Here is a 21,184-nt window from a genome sequence, read left to right on the forward strand (position 1 = left end):
GCTACATAACTCCTGTCCACTGGATACCTAGGCGGAGTGGATGTGTTCATTTAAATACAGTCTGGTCCTGAAATCTTTTCCCGTCCCCAGCTAGCTGTCAGTGGAGAGGTCATTCAGACCTTGCTTACATAAGTCTCTGCTGCAGCCTATCTCAGTTTTCTCTTTTGATGAGGTAACACTGAGGTCACTTTAACAGCCCCATCAAAAAGAAGCCGAACTCTCTAATTAATGTCAGCATATCTCCATTTAATAAAGCAATCTGAAAGGAACAGTTGAAACAAGTTAAAGGCTCTACCCCCTGAGCCCTGACAAAGCGTAAGAGCCCCCACACAAAAGTTTCCGGATTCCAGCAACAAATTCTTCTGTAAGGCCTCGGGCTTCTCTCCTGCCTGGAGAGCCCTGCACTCCTTCTCCTGCTTGCTCAGGGTCTCTCCCTGCCTGGAGAGCTTTGAAGTCCAATCTTTCTGTTTGTTCAGAGTCTCTCTGACCTCATGGCTTCCTGCTGCTCTTTTATAGATAGGCTTGGTAGAACTCCATTTTCTCTCTCTCTCATGTGTGGCCAATAAACTAACTAGCTGGGACTAGCCAGCTCCAGGTCTTTGGCTCCTAAAGGGGCAGGCCGCCCAGTTACAATGTCCAAAAGCATCTCTACATTAGCATTAAAGGATCTTACATCTTTATACAAGGCTATTATTTCTCTGCTGATGTCTGCTTATCAACAATATGATACAATGTTTTCAGATTATAAATGTCTCAAAGTTCTATACAGCCTTTAGGAGCTGTTACCTCCAGGAATGTTATAAAAAACAGTCATCACCCACAATTTAGCTTGCCCATAAATCAATCAGGTATTTAACAACTATTCATTGGTCTTGTAAGAACAGCTGATCTTGCTCTTCTGGCCACAATCTCATATGATAACAGTGCTATGAAATGAAAACCCAAACACTAACACTGATTTGACCTTCGACTCTAATCCCAAATCCTAGCATAATTTGCATCCAAAAACCACCTCATGTTATTTCACCTGAACTGGCTTTAACCCTCTATTATGTAGCTATAATAGTGTTGTGGTTAAGAGTAGTTGTAAAAGACAAACTACAAACTGTCTCTGGTGTCTGTTCTTGTGACCCAAATACACATTTCAGGAATCTCATGATGTCACTAGTAGAACCTTTTTGAGATCTGTCAAATTGCTGGGCTCAGACTGGTTCTTGGCTCAGACCTATTTGGATTCAGCTAGAGTATCTCCACAAGATAATTCAGCACAGAAAAGATAACCCACTGATACAGCAATGAGGATTATCATCCTTCAGGATACATATGCTAATACATGTAGGCTGTTTTCCAGATGCTTAAGAAACTTCAATAGTTAATCCCCTTGTGTTGGTTCTTTTCCAGAGGGACCAATATGATCTCGGAGTGCATGTTCACTTCACTTGTGTTGAAACATAGCTCTGTTGAGTAAAATTGTATTACACACAAATGCATTCATTCAGTGGTGTAGCAAACATGATCAGATTCTGCATTCTGTTACATTTGTGCAAACCACATGTCATGTGCAGGTTGGGATAGATTACTGGAACAAAGTGGGAACCAGAGACTACATTGTTAGACTCTCAGTCCACTCCTTGCCCCGCCAACTAACTCTCTGAATCCCAATATGGTCTGTGGTCTGCTCCTGGGGCAGTGTAACTATGCAACATGGGCTCGTGGCACAGTCACACTCTAGCCCCAAGATAATAAATATTATCTTATTTCAGGGGTTAGGCTCATTTGTGGATGAGACAGGCTGGGTCTGGGCAAGTCTCTCTAGGCATCTTGACACTAATAGTCATTTTTCTGTGTCCCACTCTCATCTCTGTACAGAACCATGATTTCATATAAAGGATCTGCCAAGTACTCTTTATTCCATATACCAATCTCCCTCCTCTGTCAGCACTATCAACATTCACCCCTGCCATTTGTTGTCACCAGCAGGTCAGTAGACACATGTGTTTCCTTGGACCTACCTGTGACAGGTGTGCTCAGATCGCTGATAAACAGCATGTCGGGAATTTGGGGAACCAGGCCATACTCCTGCTGTGTTAATAATATACAACATTAGTAACTGCTTGTTTGGATCTTCCATTCACATAATGAATAAACAAGGTTGCTGAAGTAAAAGAGGCTCTGTGCCTCTGAAAAAACCTCTTACAGATGCCAGGGGACACGCTTAACATAGACACGACCACCAGGGCTTGGTCCTTACAGTTTGGCAAGCCACAGTGAACTGCTGTACAGAAATATCAGTTTAATTTGCACTGTTTTATTGAGGAAAGCAATAAGGCAATGCCCTTTTTGGCTGAGAAAAGGTGGCAAACGAGTTTGGCCAATCACAGAAGGAAGTGGAGACCGATATTGTTTCTTAAGGAGAGAAGGCTCATCTTCCCCTGAGTTCTGGCTGGGTTTTTCATCTCCTGAAAGAGATGGTGGTGTGACCTTTTTCGCAGTTACTCTTCAGGAGCACGAAATGGACAAAGCTTTCTGAGAGGCTGCCCAAGACTATGTATCAAAATCCCACAGAAACTAAGGACTGTTGTTGGATCATATTAAAGAAGTTCTGTATTAAAATCACAAATGAGTTTGATTCCCCATAGTTTAAATTCCAGGGTATTACTAATTAAGAGGTCTTTTGGGTTTTGGGACTGTTTCTCTCCCTCTCTGTGTGAAACTTGCAAGCTGCTAAGTGTGTTAGTACATACTAAGACAGAGTCTGTTCTCAAAGCAATTCTTTGTAACAACAACTACTCACACAGAGAGAGACTCAAAGCAATACTCTCTAACAACAGAAATAGCACCCAGAGACTCCCCGCCCTTTTGTTGTAGTCATCTCACTTTGTTAAAAATTGTGATTAAAACAGAGATAGAGGATGTATGTGGCTGGGTGCTTGGTGTGGATAATAACTGAATGATCAGGTTTCAGAGTAGCAGCCATGTTAGTTTGTAGTCGTAAAAAGAAAAGGACTTGTGGCACCTTAGAGACTAACAAATTTATTTGAGCATAAGCTTTCGTGAGCTACAGCTCACTTCATCGGATGCATTCAGTGGAAAATACAGTGGGGAGATTTATATACATAGAGAACATGAAACAATGGGTGTTACCATACACACTGTAACCAGAGTGATCACTTAAGGTAAGCTATTACCAGCAGGAGAGCGGGGGAGAAAAGAACCTTTTGTAGTGATAATCAAGGTGGGCCATTTCCAGCAGTTGACAAGAACGTCTGAGGAACGGTGGGGGTGGGGGATAAACATGGGGAAACAGTTTTATTTGTGTAATGACCCATCCACTCCCAGTCTCTATTCAAGCCTAAGTTAATTGTATCCAGTTTGCAATCAGTGGATACAATTAACTTAGTTAGAGACTGGGAGTGGATGGGTCATTACACAAAATAAAACTATTTCCCCATGTTTATCCCCACCCACCCACCCACCACCACTACTACTGTTCCTCAGACCTTCTTGTCAAGTGCTGGAAATGGCCCACCTTGATTATCACTACAAAGAGTTCCCCCCTCCCCCGCTCTCCTGCTGGTAATAGCTCACCTTAAGTGATCACTCTGGTTACAGTGTGTATGGTAACACTCATTGTTTCATGTTCTCTATGTATATAAATCTCCCCACTGTATTTTCCACTGAATGCATCCGATGAAGTGAGCTGTAGCTCACAAAAGCTTATGCTCAAATAAATGTGAATGATCAGGGAGGTGCCAGCCTAAGAATCCAATGTCCATCGGCTGAAGAAGGTGTCAAGTGGAAATAACCTGAGGACCCCCGGAGGGCAGACTGGAATCCACCCTACAGCCTCAAGGATGGGAGAACCAAAGAACAAGATAACATCTGGCAGCACGGAGCCGTCAGGAATGTGCTATCTGCTGATTGATTCAGCAACAGCATGATGAAGCAATTCCCATAGACTGGCAAAGGAATAAATTCCTATAAAAATGGACTCTAGCAAGTGAGAACTTTGGGGTCTGATTCTGCAAACCAACTTCCAGGAGCATCAGATGAGCATCTGACAAGGCCCTGCTCCCTCCTTATGTCCAGGCCACCTGGCCAGTGGCTTGGCATGAGCAACTCTAAGGCTGGTAGCTATGATAACAACCTTGCAGAACCTGTGTGTGTGTGTGTGTGTGTGTGTGTATGAATGAATGTGTGAATAAATATGAAATTGAATGGAATGTTATAGCTATAACTAATTGCTTACTATGATTTTTCTGTATTGACAATAAATGTGGCATTTTGCCTTTTCCCCTTTAATAAGATCCTTTAATAAGATCCTTTAATAAGATCCTGCTGGTTTTTATTTTATCAGTATAAAACTGTCACAAATCTCACCACCTTATGCTGTAAGCACAAGGTGCATTTCTTTGACCTTATAAAAAAATCCCAAATGAAGCGCTCCACTCCACACACCGCTCCTTCTGGGGAGAGGAATGGAAAACAAACATGTGACAGATGTTAGTCATCTTGCTTAATGCACTACTGGAAGGTGTTCAGATACTACAGTGCTGGGCGTAGTATAAGAACCTATCTGGAATGGAATGGAATCCAATAGAAGAACGAGGATCCCGTGGAGTTGTCAAGGACAGGTGTTATTAGTGGATAGGGAGGAGGAGATCCACATATTAACATCTTCTTTCAACAGCGTCTCAAAAGGAGAATGGTAGGGGTACACACTCCCATATACCACATACACCCAGCCACCCAGCTAGGCGATGGTCATGATTGTCCTGGAGGCACAATCACTCTCCGAGTTCCTCTGGAGCACTGGGGTTCTGCACTGGCACCAATGCAAATGACTGCCCCAATTTTTTCTCCAGCTCAAACATACACAAACACTGAATTAAAGGTGTGGAAAATTCCATCCCAGCGACTCCATGGGCTAGAGACACAAGAATGCTCCGGAATATTTCTTTGCTATTATTTGCCCAGCTGACTAAATTTCTTCAGCCATACCATCCTGACCCTGTATGTGCAACATACATAGCACTGTACTGGAGGAAAAGGTCAGCATGTACTGTACCTGACACAGAGCAGCATCAGAAGCTAACCAGATTCTGATTCTGTCTGAAGGGTGTGGGATAGGTGTGCGTATAGGATCAATGCATTTATACCTATAAGAGAGAGAGAGATGAAAACACAGGGTTGTTATTGCTATTAAATGTCTGCAGGAGCAGATTGTTCATGCCAGGGTATTTTTGTCTTGTTTGTGAGCATGTGTAAAATAACATGTTAAGTAAACCAGCAGTATATACAGAGAGGAAGCATCAGTCTAAAGGCAACAAGGTCTATTGCTCTGAGGATAGGACAAGGTATCAGGAATGTATAAGTTCTAACCCTGGCTCTGTCCGTGGCTTGCCCTGCTGTGTGGCCTTGGGCAAGTCACTGGAGGCTTGATCCTACCAGCTGTGCCTGCTGAAAGATGCTGAACGCTGTCTGTTATCCAACAAGGATATAAAGGTCACAGAAAAAGGTCAACTTCTTCTAGCACTGATCAAGTGACTGTTAGCAAAGGAAAAACAACATTGTCCCAAAAGCTTGTCTACCTGCATCTCTCTACTTCACTAGAGAACTTCTACCTAGCACTTTCCCAGGTTCCCCTCCAGCCAGGCTTCTTGCTACAGCTTTTAAGGAACAGTACACATATGTTCCCAGTATCCCCAGAGAAGTCAGCAGCTGTTATGGGCTCTCAGCCTCTCATCAGATTAGTCTTCAGAATTATAGCCCCCTAATTCACAATGACCTGATTATTCTAAGTATAATGACCCCCCCTATGAAAAGGAAGATCTGTTTTTGGTAGAACACTGATTCATCAAAGTGTTTGTGTATCCTCAGAAAGACAACTCCCCCTTTCCTTCCCCATCTGCCCCTCCCAAAAAATGTATATTACCTTCTACAAAGAAATATCAGCAATCCTCCAGTGAAGATCATGGAGGGAAACAAAATTAGTATGAGCAGCTTCCAGGTGTTCATTTTATTATCTTTATATTCTTAAAAAGAAGAGGGAAAGTTAGTTTTAGTCAAGTGAAGAGAATATAGAATCCTGAAAAGGTACAACCATAAATGGTTGCATTATACACTTTAGGGCAGGGGTGGGCAAACCTTTTGGCCCAAGGGCCACATCCGGGTATGGAAATTGTATGACAGGCCATGTATGCTCACTAAATTGGGGTTGAGGTGTGGGAGGGGGTGAGGGCTCTGGCTGGGGGTGCGGGCTCTGGGGTGGGGCCAGAAATGAGGAGTTCAGCATGGGGGAGGGGTCTCCGGGCTGGGGCAGCGGGGCGTGGGGTGCGGGGGAGATGAGGGCTCTAGCTGGGGGTGCGGACTCTGGGGTGAAGCTGGGGATGAGTGGTTTGGGGTATAGGAGGGTGCTCTGGGCTGGGACCAAGGGGTCGGAGGGCAGAAGGGGCCTCAGGGCTGGGGCAGGGGTTTGGGACATGCAGGGATGAGGGTTCTGGCTGGGGGTGCGGGCTCTGGGGTGGGGCTAGGGATGAGGGGTTTGGGGTGGAGGAGGGTGCTCTGGGCTGGGACTGAGGGGTTCGTAGGGTGGGAGGGGGATCAGAGCTGAGGCAGAGGGTTGGGGCACAGGGGGGTGGCTCACGAGTGCAGGCTCCAGGTGGCGCTTACCTCAAGCGGCTCCCAGAAGCAGCGGCATGTCCCCCCTCTGGCTCCTATGCAGAGGTGCAGCCAGGTGGCTGTGCTGCACATTGCCCTATCCACAGGCACTGCCCCTGCAACTTCCATTCTCCACAGTTCCCGACCAATGGGAGCTGTGGGGGTGGCGCTTGGGGTGGGGCAGCGTGCAGAGTGGAGTCTTCTGGCTGCCCCTATGTGTTAGAGCCGGAGTGGGGACATGTCGCTGCTTCTAAGAGCCACGCAGAGCAGCCCCCAACCCTGCTCCTCGATGGAGCGACAGAGCGGGGCAAGCCCCAGACCTTTCTCCCTAGCGGGAGCTCAAGGGCCAGATTAAAATGGCTGGCACACAGTTTGCCCATCCCTGCTCTATGGCCTCGTTTCTATGAATTATTGAATCAAATGATATTATGGTCCTTTCTGCAATGCTGTAAGTCCAAAGATAACACTTCTTTGAGATTTTATGAGAGGTAGCGGATAGAGCATTGGAGTGGAATGAGGGAAACCTTGGGTGTATTCCTAGTTCTGCCACTGACTGGCTGGGTGACCTTGGGCAAGTCACTTTGCCACACTGTGCCTCAGTTTTTCCATCTGCAAAATGGGGATAATGATACTGAACTCTTTTGTAAAGCACTTTGAGATCTTTGAGATGAAATGTGCTATACATGAGGTAGCTGTTAATTTATTATTATTATTAATTATTATAGTTTCCAGAAGTATTACTGTTATGCTGCTATTCTATGCACAATAGAATTATGGTAGGGGCATCTGCTTTTGAGGTAAATATTCTACAGGTTTTATAGCACAGTACTTGTTCATACATTATGTAGTTCATTCAGTGTGGTTTATATTGGGTACATTTTAACCTTGTGACTATAAAATTGTTCCAATTCTTTGCACTCAAAGCTGAAACCATGCAAAACGTGCCTGAATCAAGGTTCCTTGTGCATTCAAAACTGAGTCCCAGACTCAGCAAAAAGTGTCATCACATTTCTGATTAGATTGTAAAATCTTTAGGGCAGAAATTGTTTTCATGTGTGTTTATACAAGACCTATTGCACTAAGCACTACCACAATACAAATAATAATAACCATCTTTGAGTGGAGCCTAGCTGATTTCATGGATGTGGGCTGAGGAGGCCATATTTGAATGTGGATTTGTTTGAAATTAGGGTTGAGGCTCAAAACTGAACCAAAGCTTAGGTTCGGATTCCTTTGAACAACACACTTCACAGAATGTAACTCAAAATGGCAGAAACCAGGTAAGGTTAGCACTCAAGTTTTTCATCATTTTGTGCTACCATCAGGCGAGATGTGTAACTGGTTTTAGATCCAACCCAGATCAATTTCAGAGCATGAAGGGCTTGAATATGGGCTTCCAGTTTGAACTTATCTATATCTATTTCATATGGTTTTACTGTGAAATCAGGAGAAACTAAGGGTATGTCTACACTACGAAATTAGGTCGAATTTATAGAAGTCATTTTTTTAGAAATCGGTTTTATATATTCGAGTGCGTGTGTCCCCACAGAAAATGCTCTAAGTGCATTAAGTGCATTGACTCGGCGGAGTGCTTCCACAGTACCGAGGCTAGAGTCGACTTCCGGAGCATTGCACTGCGGGTAGCTATCCCACAGTTCCCGCAGTCTCCGCCGCCCATTGGAATTCTGGGTTGGATCCCAATGCCTGATGGGGCTAAAACATTGTCGCGGGTGGTTCTGGGTACATATCGTCAGGCCCCTGTTCCCTCCCTCCCTCCGTGAAAGCAAGGGCAGACAATCGTTTCGCGCCTTTTTTCCTGAGTTACTTGTGCAGACGCCATACCACGTCAAGCATGGAGCCTGCTCAGCTCACTGTCACCGTATGTCTCCGGGGTGCTGGCAGATGTGGTACTGCATTGCTACACAGTAGCAGCAACCCATTGCCTTGTGGCAGCAGACGATGCAGTAGGACTGGCAGCCGTCATCGTCATGTCCGAGGTGCTCCTGGTCACCTGTGTGAGGTCGATCAGGAGCGCCTGGGCAGACATGGGCGCAGGGACTAAATTTGGAGTGACTTGATCAAGTCATTCTCTTTAGTCCTGCAGTCAGTCCTATTGAACCATCTTATAGTGAGCAGGCAGGTGATACGGATTGCTAGCAGTCCTATGCATCATCTTCTGCCGGGCAGGCAAGAGATGAGGATGGCTAGCAGTCCTACTGCACCATCTTCTGCCGAGCAGCCATGAGATGTGGATGGCTTGCAGTCCTTCTGTACCGTCTGCTGCCAGCCAAAGATGTAAAAGATAGATGGAGTGGATCAAAACAAGAAATAGACCAGATTTGTACTCATTTGCAAACCCGCCCCACGCCTAGGGGACTCATTCCTCTAGGTCACACTGCAGTCACTCACAGAGAAGGTGCAGCGAGATAAATCTAACCATGTATCAATCAGAGGCCAGACTAACCTCCTTGTTTCAATAAGAACAATAACTTAGGTGCACCATTTCTTATTGGAAGCCTCCGTGAAGTCCTGCCTGAAATACTCCTTGATGTAAAGCCACCCCCTTTGTCGATTTTAGCTCCCTGTAAGCCAACCCTGTAAGCTGTGTCGTCAGTTGCCCCTCCCTGCGTCAGAGCAACGGCAAACAATTGTGCATCTGAGTTGAGCGTGCTGTCCAGAGCAGTCACAATGGAGCACTCTGGGATAGCTCCCGGAGGCCAATACCGTTGAATTGTGTCCACAGTACCCCAAATTCGACTCGGCAAGGACGATTTAAGCGCTAATCCACTTGTCAGGGGTGGAGTAAGGAAATCGATTTTAAGAGCCCTCTAAGTCGAAATAAAGGGCTTCATCGTGTGGACAGGTGCAGGTTTACATCGATTTAACGCTGCTAAATTCGACCTAATATCCTAGTGTAGACCAGGGCTAAGCAATTTACAGACTGGTAGGCAGAGTGGAATGTAAGAATGGCCTTTAACAAATCTTTATACACCTTAAGATGAACTAGGTATTTTTCTCAAATGTGTGTGCCGGAGATAAATTCAGAGCAGGGTCTGTTGCTTTCCATTTTAGCGGCAAGTTTTATGCTGAGTGAATGACTCAGCTAACTCTAGGTCTCCTTAGATAGACCAGAGAGAAAGAGGAGCTCGGAGCACTCCTTACCCCAGCCAAAACACCAGGTCTACTCTCCTTCTGACCACACTCTTTGGGGACTGAGGAAAAAAAAACAGCAGACATTTCCCTGCCCTCCGGGGCCCTGGTTCAGGAAGGTCTCAGACAGGCTGAAGTCAGGGACTGCTTCAGGTGAGGCACGTGTTTAAGTACTGTGCTCAATAGCGATCTAGGGATGGGTAAAGGAAGGCTGTGCTCCTGGCAATCTCCCCACCCTAGCACACAAACCTTGCAAACTCCTGAGGGAACGAAGGGAAAAAGAGGACCAGAAGTACTTGCAGGGTGGAGTGCAGGAAGGGGGATCTGGTGAACTGGCTTTTGAGGGGGAGGAAGCAGTGGAACATATTCCCCAAATATCCAAGGATACTGTCATTGGATATGGTTAATTCTAAGATCCTGTGCTCATCCCAGGGGTGTAGCATGAGTTTACGGTAAACCATGTCTGCTTTTAACATAGTCACCTTTGCAATTTCTTTTAGATTTGTTCATATCTGAAGAGCAGGAAACCAACGACTACTCATATTAGGGAACTCTGCTATTCAATTTTTGTTTCTTTTTTCTTAGTGGCTATGGGTGGAGGGTGAATAAACCCATTTTCTCTTCTCAAAGGATCAAGTCTTGTTTACATATTTTACATCCCCTGAGCCATCCCTGATTCATGTCCAAGCTGAAGACGATGCCTGGGTTACAGGGCTGAGTGACTGGCAGGATGGTGATGTTGTCCATAGTGATCAAGGAAGGAGGCAGCAGGAAGGGTTTGGGAGGAAAGATTAGCCATGGTAAGCTTTAGCTGATGGCTAGATGTTCACGAGAAGATGTCAGAAAGACAGGCAAAGATTTTCATTTGGACAGGAGTCAGGTCTGGGGCACACAGGTAGATCTGTGAGTCACCAGCACAGAGATGGTAGTTGAATTTGTGTTTGTGGATGAGATTGGGCAGAGCTAAGGTGGAAAGATGGAGAAGAAAAGGGGACCAAGGACAGAGCCCTGTAGAAGCCCCACAGAAAGCTGGAGGGCAGATGAGGAGGATCCTCTGAAGGACACACTGAAGAAATGATTAGATATGTGTAAGATTTTGTGCACAGGCACACACATACACACAAATATATATATTTCCATATATATGCATATAGGGCTAAGTGCTCTGTTGCTCTGTGGCCCCTTTACACCAGTCTAACACCATCAAGATACCAGAAAGGCAGCAGATTCTCTCATCAGGAATACCCCAGCATAGGGGTTTCTCTGGGTGGCAAGGAGGTGGCATAACCCTGGCATAGTGGGTGTAGGCAAGTGTCCGTGTGCTCCAGTTCTGCTTGGCTGTTGCAATGTCCCCTGGGGGCCATGGGCAAGGAAGTATAAATTGGACAGCTCCGGAATGTGGAGAGATGAAAAGGTGGCACAAACCTAACTTCCTACTTCTTCCAATTTCTAGCTCTGCCAGAATGAAAAATTGTCCCCATGATCTATTAACAGGGCTGAATATATTAGGCCAACTCCTTTGAGGGCAACATAGCTGCTTTGCATTTGTGCCATTGATGGATTTTGTTCATCGGGCTAGTGCTTCTGTTCTCAGAAAGATCACTCCAGTTCAGGAGGAAGTTCTCCAGTAATGCGCAGCAATAAAGAGGCCACTAAGATAGCTCCATGCTTTAGGGTAAGGGATTTGACTGGAGGAAAGGAGTCAGGTCTGGGATGGTCCTATACTGTGCTAACCCCCAGTCGAAGTTTTCCCTCTTGGAACAAGTAGCAGCCAGCCAAGAGAATAGCCCTGCACACAGTGGCCCCAGGATCAGGGGAGTGTGATCTTTGGGGGCAAGGACTGTCTTTCTGTCCTGTGTTTGTACAGTGCCTAGCACAAAGTGGTCCTGGTCCATGACTAGGGCTCCTAGGCACTTCACTCCATCTTTGCACCCCTTCTCTCAACCTGCACTGCATGTAGTCTGACTGACCCCCAAGACGTGGTCCCGTATTCCTATTTGTTCTGGCATTGCCTTTTGGCAGCTAAAGTTCTTCCCTTTTATATATTATGAGTCATAGAAGTCTGGTAACTTACCATCATTAATAAAAACTGGTTCACTCCATTCACTCCAAATCTTGTTACTTATACATGTTATTTTCTTTGCTCTGACTTGAACAACATATTGTTTTGCTGGATCATGAACTGGATGCACATATTCCTCTTCAGACACATCTACGGGCTAGCACAGGTTTTGTTTTAGTGATTTAGCAATACAACTCAGAAACATATAATACTAGAGATCTCAAATGTCATTCTCTCTCTTTCAAACCTAATATAGATATATTTTTAGTGACAGTGATTATGGTAAATCAGTCTGATTGCTAGCTGGGGTATATGAAAAGTCAGATTCCAAAACAAAAGGGCAAAGCCTGGGAGCTGATAAGATGAGAAGCTACAGAACAGGAGAATTTTAATACACAAAGAGCAATGACTCCTTGTTGATTTTCTATTAGAGTGAGCCTGAAAACCATATTAAGGCCAAGCTCTTTTGTTTTTGTTAGTGTTTGTTTTGGCTTGATTTTGTCACAGAATTGTATTTGTTTCCCTAAAGAAATAGCCTACATTTTCAAAAATAACTAGCAATTCTGGGTGCCACAATTTTGGGGTAACTAACCTTAAAATGGACTTCAGAGTGGGTGTTCAGCATTTGTGAAAGTCAGGGCCCATTAAGGTCTCCCAAGTTGGACACTGAAAAATTGAGGCACCTAAAATAATTAGTCATTTATGAAAATTCAGGCCGACTATCATACATGTGCAATAATACATGGTTTACAAGAGGCAGAAAAAAAGGAGGGGAGGGGACTGTTACTGACAAGGAGAATCAATAGTGGAAGAAAGATACAAAGGAATAAACTAAGAGGCAGAGAGCTGTGCAGGGAAGTTGTGATAACCTAAGCAATGAGGTCTGGAATCATTATAATTTTGCAAGGCAAAATGACTCCAGTGGTGTTAACTCCAAACGTTAATGTGCTACTTTTTATAAAAGCAACTAAAACATCTCTGGGGGGGAGGGGGAGAGGAGAAGGGGAGGGTTCAAAGGCACGCACGGCAGTTAGGTGACCAAGAATATCTTATTGCCCTTATATAAATCCATGGTACACCCACATCTTGAATACTGCGTACAGATGTGGCCTCCTCATCTCAAAAAAGATATACTGGCGTTAGAAAAGTTTCAGAAAAGGGCAACTAAAATGATTAGGGGTTTGGAACAGGTCCCATATGAGGAGAGATTAAAGAGGCTAGGACTCTTCAGCTTGGAAAAAAGGAGACTAAAGGGGGCTATGATAGAGGTCTATAAAATCATGAGTGGTGTGGAGAAAGTGAATAAGGAAAAGTTATTTACTTGTTCCCATAATATAAGAACTAGGGGCCACCAAATGAAATCAATGGGCAGCAGGTGTAAAACAGATAAAAGGAAGTTCTTCTTCACACAGCGCACAGTCAACCTGTGGAACTCCTTGCCTGAGGAGGTTGTGAAGGCTAGGACTATAACAGGGTTTAAAAGAGAACTGGATAAATTCATGGAGGTTAAGTCCATTAATGGCTATTAGCCAGGATGGGTAAGGAATGGTGTCCCTAGCCTGTTTGTCAGAGGGTGGAAATGGATGGCAGGAGAGAGATCACTTGATCATTACCTGTTAGGTTCACTCCCTCTGGGGCACCTGGCATTGGCCACTGTCGGTAGACAGGATACTGGGCTGGATGGACCTTTGGTCTGACCCAGTATGGCCATTCTTATGCTCTTATGTTGGGGAAGCAAGTGAGGTGCCGGCTACACTACACCTTTAAAAAGATTTAGCGTGCTGTCTTCTCGGCATGGGCTGGTGCACAGCATAGGTGTGACCTGTGTACCATGTGACTTTACTCTCCTCCTGTAAATCCTTCCTGACCTCCATCTCAACCTTCGGTCCAGGAATGCCAAAAATGTTAATATGCTACTTTTTATAAAAGCAACTAAAACATCTCAGGTGGGGTGGGGGACGGGGCATGTTCAAAGGCACGCACGGCACTTAGGTGACCAACTCCCACCGACTTTGAATGGAAGTTAAGCACCTAACTGTCCTTTGGGCTTTGACAAATGTTCCTCTAAAATACCAAACTTAGCCTGTGTAACAACCTTTCACTGATATGACCTTCATCCTTCTCTGCCCCCATCTCCAGGCTTTATTCATTGTTGTCCTTTGTTGTATGATACTTAGATTAGATCCTGACAGTGTGCTTTGTGTGAGCCCTCCTTATGCACAGAGCTAGTCACATGCTGACTTCAGCAAAGGCTACAGGTGCTCAACACCTCACACACTCAGCGTCCTTGTGTTTAAGTGTCTAAATACAGACTTTGCTAAAACCTAACTTTTTGCATTGAATTTGAAAATGCTGAGCAATGCACGTGTCTATTTTGAAGAGGAAAAGTACAGTTCTAATAGTGCATGTGGGTTACAAAGGCAACAATATGCAACTAGCACACTTCCACTTTATCTTGTGATTTTCAAAGAATGGGTAGATATCAATTTAGTAGGGCTGTCAAGCGATTAAAAAATTAATCACGATTAATCGTGCTGTTAACAATAGAGTACTATTTATTTAAATAGTTTTGGAAGTTTTCGACATTTTCAAATATATTGATTTCAATTACAACACAGATTACAAAGTGTACACTGCTCACTTTATATTTATTTTTATTACCAATATTTGCACTGTAAAAAACAAACAAAAATATTTTTCAGTTCACCTCATACAAGTGCTGTAGTGCAATCTCTTTATCATGAAATTTGAATTACAAATGTAGAATTAGGTACAAAAAAAACTGCATTCAAAAATAAAACAATGTAAAACTTTAGAGCCTACAAGTCCACTCAGCCCTACTTCTTGGTCAGCCAATCGCTCAGACAAACAAGATTGGTTACAATTTGCAGGAGATAATGCTGCCTGCTTCTTGTCACCTGAAAGTGAGACAGGTGTTTGCATGGCACAGTTGTAGCCGGCATTGCAAGATATTTACATGCCAGATGTGCTAAAAATTCATATGTCCCTTCAAGCTTCAACCACCATTCCAGAGGACATGCTTCCATGCTGATGATGGATTCTGCCTGATAACGATCCAAAGTGATACAGACTGACACATGTTCATTTTCATCATCTGAGTCAGATGCCGCCAGCAGAAGGTTGATTTTCTTTTTTGGTGGTTTGGATTCTGTAGTTTCCGCATCAGAGCGTTGCTCTTTTAAGACTTCTAAAAGCATGCTCCCCACCTCGACCCTCTCAGATTTTGGAAGGCACTTGAGATTCTTAAACCTTGGGTCGGGTGTTGTAGCTATTTTTAGAAATCTCACATCGGTACCTTCTTTGCGTTTTGTCAAATCTACTGTGAACGTGTCCTTAAAACAAACATGTGCTGGGTCCTCATCTGAGACTGCTGTAACATGAAATATATGGCAGAATGCGGGTAAAACAGAGCAGGAGACATACAATTCTACCCCCAAGGAGTACAGTCACAAATTTAATTGATGCATTTTTTTAACAAGCATCATCAGCATGGAAGCATGTCCTCTGGAATGGTGGCTGAAGCATGAAGGGGCACATGAATCTTTAGCTTATCTGGCAGGTAAATATCTTGCAACACCGCCTACAAAAGTGCCATGTGAACACCTGTTCTCACTTTCAGGTGACATTGTAAATAAGAAGCAGGCAGCAGTATCTCCTGTCAATGTAAATAAACTTGTTTGTCTTAGCAACTGGCAGAATAAGATGTAGGACTCAGTGGACTTGTAGGCTTTAAAGTTTTACCCTGTTTTGTTTTTGAGTGCAGTTATGTAACCAAAAAAATCTTCATTTGTAAGTTACACTTTCACAATAAAGAGATTGCACTTCAGTACTTGTATGAGGTGAATTGAAAAATACTATTTCTTTTCTTTATCATTTTTACAGTGCGAATATTTGTAATAAAAAAACAATATAAAGTGAGCACTGTGCACTTTGTATTCTGTGTTGTAATTGAAATCAATATTGAAATGTAGAAAAACATCCAAAAATATGTAATGAATTTCAATTCATATTCTATTGTTATAACTGCGATTAATAATCGCAATTAATTTTTTTGAGTTAACTGAAAGTAATTGACAGTCCTACAATTTAGCTGTCCAGATAAATTGACCATAACTTTTCAGCTCAGCTGCTTACATTTTGTAGTGTCAGGTGCTTTAAAAAAAAACTAAGACAGATGAGGTCCATCTCTAAAATAAATATTACAAAATATTAATATTACACTGTATTCATTAGTACAACTAATTTAGATGCTTGAGCTATATAGGGAAGCTTTTTCAAATCTTCATAGCACTCATGAAAAACCAACACTGGATCTTTTATTGTAGGAATTTTGCCATCACGTACAAATTATGGCATTTGAAATACACAGGTTACAATCTCAGTCCTGCGAAGACCTACATATGTATTTTATGCAGATGAATACTGCCATTGAGTTCAATGTGTGTAACATTAAGTGCATGAGTAAATCCTTGCAGGACTGGGGACTAAATACATATTTTGAGAGTGAACTACATATCTAGTTTTATTTTTCCAATACATTTTTATTTTGAAGGGAGAAAAATGTCTGATGGAAAGTTGGCAAGTCTTAATTAAATTCATGCTGAAATTTTTATATTCAACTAATTTCCTATTAAAATGCAACATTGTGCTTTAAGGCCCCAATTCAAGAAAGCACCTAAACACATCTTTAAGTGCTTTTCTGGGTAAGGATGTTTCCTTCTTGGTGTCCAAAAATACTCCAGTCCATTGTCCAGAGTTTTCCAATGTTATTGTAATCCTAGGTTATAGCTTATATTGGACCCAGCTCACCAGGAGCTCAGTGCAGGGTGCTCTCTCTATTCTGAGCACAGACAAAATTCAGAATTCCCACAACTTGCTTCTTGTGCACATGGAGTTCTGTCTACACTCAGCTTTGGAAGCATGAATTGTGGATGCCGTTCTCTGTTTTTAACTTCCAGTGTCTTTTGTTTCAAAACATATCTATATCTATATGAATTTAAAACTATAGCAAGAACTACAAAAAACACATTTAGCAGACATTCTTAAGGGAAGATAAGCATAAGGCCTAGAGTTTAGGATATGTACTCTTTCACAATTTCAACTAAATACTGCAATTATGACAACACTTGCATGCATATAACACCCCTCATACACACAAGTACTCAAAATGCCTATGCCAATGCCTATGGAGATCTGTTACTTCTATTCACCAGTTTCAGAGATACTGAAACTCTAAATGAAATTTAGGAAAGGAGTACAATAAAATAGCAAATCTTTAATTTGACCAGGACATACCCATCCTCTTGCAAAACATATCACAAGCTCTTAAATAACAAGTGAGCCTTCATCTCAGAAACAGCCTCTCTAACACCCTAGTATTTGCTAAGGAATTTTTGATCAGCAATGACTCAGAAGTAGAACTGCTCAAAATTTTTCAACACAAAGATTCAGAGTCAAACTGGTCTTTTCAATCGACATTTCTCATGGAAATTTGTCAGTATTGTTGATTATTTTTTTCATTTTTCACAAAACAATGAATGCCAATATTTTTAAAATTGAAAATGTTGAGATGGTTATCGACATTTTTCTTTTACCAAAAAATCTGCTGTTTAGTAAACGAAAAACGTCAGTAATCGTTTTATAGTGTTTTCAGTAAAAAAGAAAACAAAACAAATGAAAACCTGATTCCTTTCAAAATGAAAAAAACTTTCTACATCTTCATGAAAATAGGTTTTCACTTTTTGACCAGCTGTACTGAGAAGAAAGGATGGTAAATGCTAGGTCATTTGCTGCAGGGCTTGGAATTTCTCAGAAGTTCAACCAAGACTCGATTCTGTTTAACCTGAGTGGGGAATTAGTTGGTATAGAGCTGAGGTTATACTGGTTAAGAAGTATTACCATATATTACCTCTAGATCTGTAATTTTCACTTGGTATGTAAAGCAATTTTTTTTTGCTGAACCAATAGTAGGTGGTGGTTTCCAGTTAATTTTAACGCTTCTGTTTTCAAGTGATACAGACACATTGATTGGAGGGTTCAGTTTCTCTGACAATAAACAAAAACAGACTATTTCACATTCTTTCAGCAAGCAGGCATGTGAATGGAATACAGTATACTGGCAGACTGCAGCTTCTGTTTGGCAGTTTCAGTCAAAGTATGCTGTCCGCATTTTGGTTAGGTAATCGCAATAGTCTAGTGTAGCTTAAAGCTAAACCAAAATGTAGTGCTGCACAAGTTTTCCTAGGGTCTGAACAAAGAGTTCACACCAGAAATACGTTTGAAGGTCCACATAATGATCTCAGTTACCGTGTAAATCTGAGGTGATGCCAGTAAATCCTAGTGATGTAAATCAGTGTAAATGAATTCAGAATCTGAGTCAGAGTGTAGATGAGAGTAAACATGGTGGGCCATCTTCTGAAATAAGTTATAGTGGTGTAAATCTGGACTGCCTGCGACAATATTTCTGTTGCTCGGATATCAATGGAGTTCATAAATTCATAGAGTTTAAGGCCTCTAGAGGGACCATCAGATCATCTAGAGTTATTCCAGATTTATGGCAGTGTAACTGAGGTTTGACTACAACCCTTTAGGTTCATAATGTAAAAGGTTGGCTACGTATTTATTGTAACTGAGATGTGAACTAGAACCAACTAGGAAAATACCCAGACTTTTTATGAGAAGCTTTCCCCCCTCCTCCCCAGGTTTAATCCATAGAAGTAAATGAATAAGAAATTTATCGGATCAGCCATAATTATCAACAGTTACAAATAGCACTCACTGAAACTCTTCAACTAAAAAATTTTGCATCAAAAGGTTTCAATGCAAATTCATTTTAAAAAATGAATATTGCCAATAAGTATAGTTTAAAATCTTCCTTTTTTAACTAAACACCAACATGAAAATTTTGAGGATTTGGTTTTTAGTTTTTGTTTTTATTTCCCCTTTTGTGGTGGCAAAAAAGGGGGGAAAGAAATAAAAAGGATTAAAATGGGGGGAAAGCGGGGATAGGGGAAGAAATTAGGAGAAATGAAAACTTCAAAAACACAAATGTTCTATAAAAATCTTCATGACATGTTCTAAATAAACTAAAAATCATTACTTTTCAAATTGTGCAGGACACAAACGATTTTGAAACATTTGATTTTTTTTTTCACAAAACAATCATTACCATTTTTCGAACAGCCTGAATTACAAAGTGATTTGTATAAGAGATTCTTTGGTTTGTGAGCTTTATGTCAAACTCCTACAAATGTCAATGCATTATAGAAACAGAATATACCCCTTTGAATGCAGTGAGTCGTGCTTTTTTCCCCCTCTCCCCTGCAGGAAATCACAAGCAATTGAACATTTCACAATGCTAGGCAATAATGAAAACACCTACCTAGACTTTGAGGTGTAAATTTTTTGTAATAGGAACGGTTTTCTGAACTGTTGCTGAGTTCCTTTACCGTGATATTAAATCTGATTTTATTAGCGTGATTAAAATACACTTCTTTCATGTGACAGCCAATGTTTTTGTTCTTTGCATTTGTTAAATAGAGTTGGCATTGAAACTCTTCTCTGTTGTGCCTGTAGGAAGCAAGCAGAAGTAATATAAAGCTCTGGTGATTTTTTAATATTATTTTGTGCTTGTTTTAACAGGATCCTTACCTGTAGGAAAGAAAATACTGAGCATCCTCAGGAGCTTCTGTTTTAATGTCCCAGGTACAATTTAAATGGGAAATGTTATATATGATGCATGAGAGATTTTGGATATATACTGTAACCAAAAAAGAAAGCAAGAAAGAAAAGAGAAGGATATTAGCATGTTGCTTGCTTTACATTGATCCTTGAAGTGACTGGTGCCAGTACATATCCAGGAGAGAGACAGAGAGGGATCCACGTTTTTAGAACTGAGTTAAAGGATGTGTCTGCCTTTGCCTTATAGGACATTGGGAACATTTCTATTCCTATTGCCAGAGGTCCTTTTGGAGACATTTGCAGAAACACTCAAAAATTCCTATTGCAGTCGCTTAAGGAGCCCACCTGAGATTCCCCAGCAACCATGTGCTATGGGACTTCCATAATCCATTCAGTTGCTAGGGAAGTCCAAGAGGATCGAGGGGTGCTTCTATGTCTGAGTCAATAGAGTAGAGGTGGTCATTTTGTAACTGTAGTTTGCTTCCACCCATCTCTCCCATAATGCCTATAGCATGGGGTTGTATCCCTGACTATCTTGGCTATGAGCTATTGATGGAGGGGAGGGATATCTCAGCAGTTTGAGCATTGGCCTGCGAAACCCAGGGTTATGAGTTCAATCCTTAAGGGGGCCATTTAGGGATCTGAGGCAAAAATTAGGGATTGGTCCTGCTTTGAGCAGGGGGTTGGACTAGATGATCTCCTGAGGTTCCTTCCAACCCTGATATTCTATGAACTTATCTAAGTTTTTTATTAACCCAGTTATATTTTTGGCCTTCACTACATCCCCTGGCAACAAATTCCACAGGTTGACTGTGCATCGTGTGAAGAAGTACTTCCTTTTGTTTGTTTTAAACCTGCTGCCTATTCATTTTATTGGGTGACTGCTGATTCTTATGTTATGTGAAGGGGTGAATAACACTTCCCTATTTACACCAATCATGATTTTATAGACCTCTGTCATTATCCTTCCTTAGAAATGCATACCAAAAAATAGCCAGCACAAGAAAGAGCTATTAGCCAGGACTTCAGAACTGGTGCATCTCTAACTTTTTTATCAGACATTTTTAATATCCTAACACTATGCAGAAAAGTAGCTGACCTGGAGGTGCCTTGTAAGTAAATTCAGTCCAGTTACTCTCCTTTATAAAGTCTTCTGTTTCTTTTGAAAAAAGCTGTGTTTTAACTTTAGCATGGAAACCAGAGTGTAACCCAAGTCTTATCATCTTTTCCTTTTCTCGAAGTCTTTCCTGGAAGAAGAAAACATGGAACTGCATTATAATGAAGAGTTCTATGCAATAGCCAATTAGTAGTAATATTAGAGGAAAGGTCTGCAAATGACAGCCAATAAATAAGGGGCATTATCTTATTTTACCAAAACCATGTGTAAAGTGTGTTGTGACTTACTGTTATTTCCTTAGCTGTATTGAACTTATAAATCAAAATATATTTCACATAATATGTCTCCATTTCTTCTGTAATGTTACTGTTCCAGGAGAGAATAACTCCAAACTCATGTTTAACAATGTGCAGATCACTGGGTGCCATAATAGAAGCTGTAAATACAGTAAGATGAATGATAATTATTACTGTATAATAGGTGGGGCTGATGGT

General features: G+C 42.0%; 1 protein-coding gene across 1 annotated transcript in view; it reads right to left on the bottom strand.

Moving 5' to 3' along the window:
* Nucleotides 1–232: 232 nt before the first annotated feature.
* Nucleotides 233–21,184, bottom strand: part of LOC144258988 (interleukin-5 receptor subunit alpha-like) — a 28,750-nt gene continuing 7,798 nt past the window's right edge. Inside the window, exons 3-12 of the mRNA XM_077807140.1 lie at nucleotides 20,978–21,126; nucleotides 20,673–20,820; nucleotides 19,544–19,652; nucleotides 19,275–19,462; nucleotides 17,802–17,938; nucleotides 11,885–12,029; nucleotides 5,936–6,035; nucleotides 5,069–5,159; nucleotides 2,013–2,082; nucleotides 233–1,457 (exon numbers count right to left, since the gene is read on the bottom strand). Coding sequence (XP_077663266.1) covers nucleotides 1,366–1,457; nucleotides 2,013–2,082; nucleotides 5,069–5,159; nucleotides 5,936–6,035; nucleotides 11,885–12,029; nucleotides 17,802–17,938; nucleotides 19,275–19,462; nucleotides 19,544–19,652; nucleotides 20,673–20,820; nucleotides 20,978–21,126 — 1,229 coding nt within the window. The 3' untranslated portion in view covers nucleotides 233–1,365. The remainder of the gene's footprint in view (nucleotides 1,458–2,012; nucleotides 2,083–5,068; nucleotides 5,160–5,935; nucleotides 6,036–11,884; nucleotides 12,030–17,801; nucleotides 17,939–19,274; nucleotides 19,463–19,543; nucleotides 19,653–20,672; nucleotides 20,821–20,977; nucleotides 21,127–21,184) is intronic.

This window comes from Eretmochelys imbricata, chromosome 1 (genome assembly GCF_965152235.1).
Source record: "Eretmochelys imbricata isolate rEreImb1 chromosome 1, rEreImb1.hap1, whole genome shotgun sequence".
NCBI lineage: Eukaryota > Metazoa > Chordata > Testudines > Cheloniidae > Eretmochelys > Eretmochelys imbricata.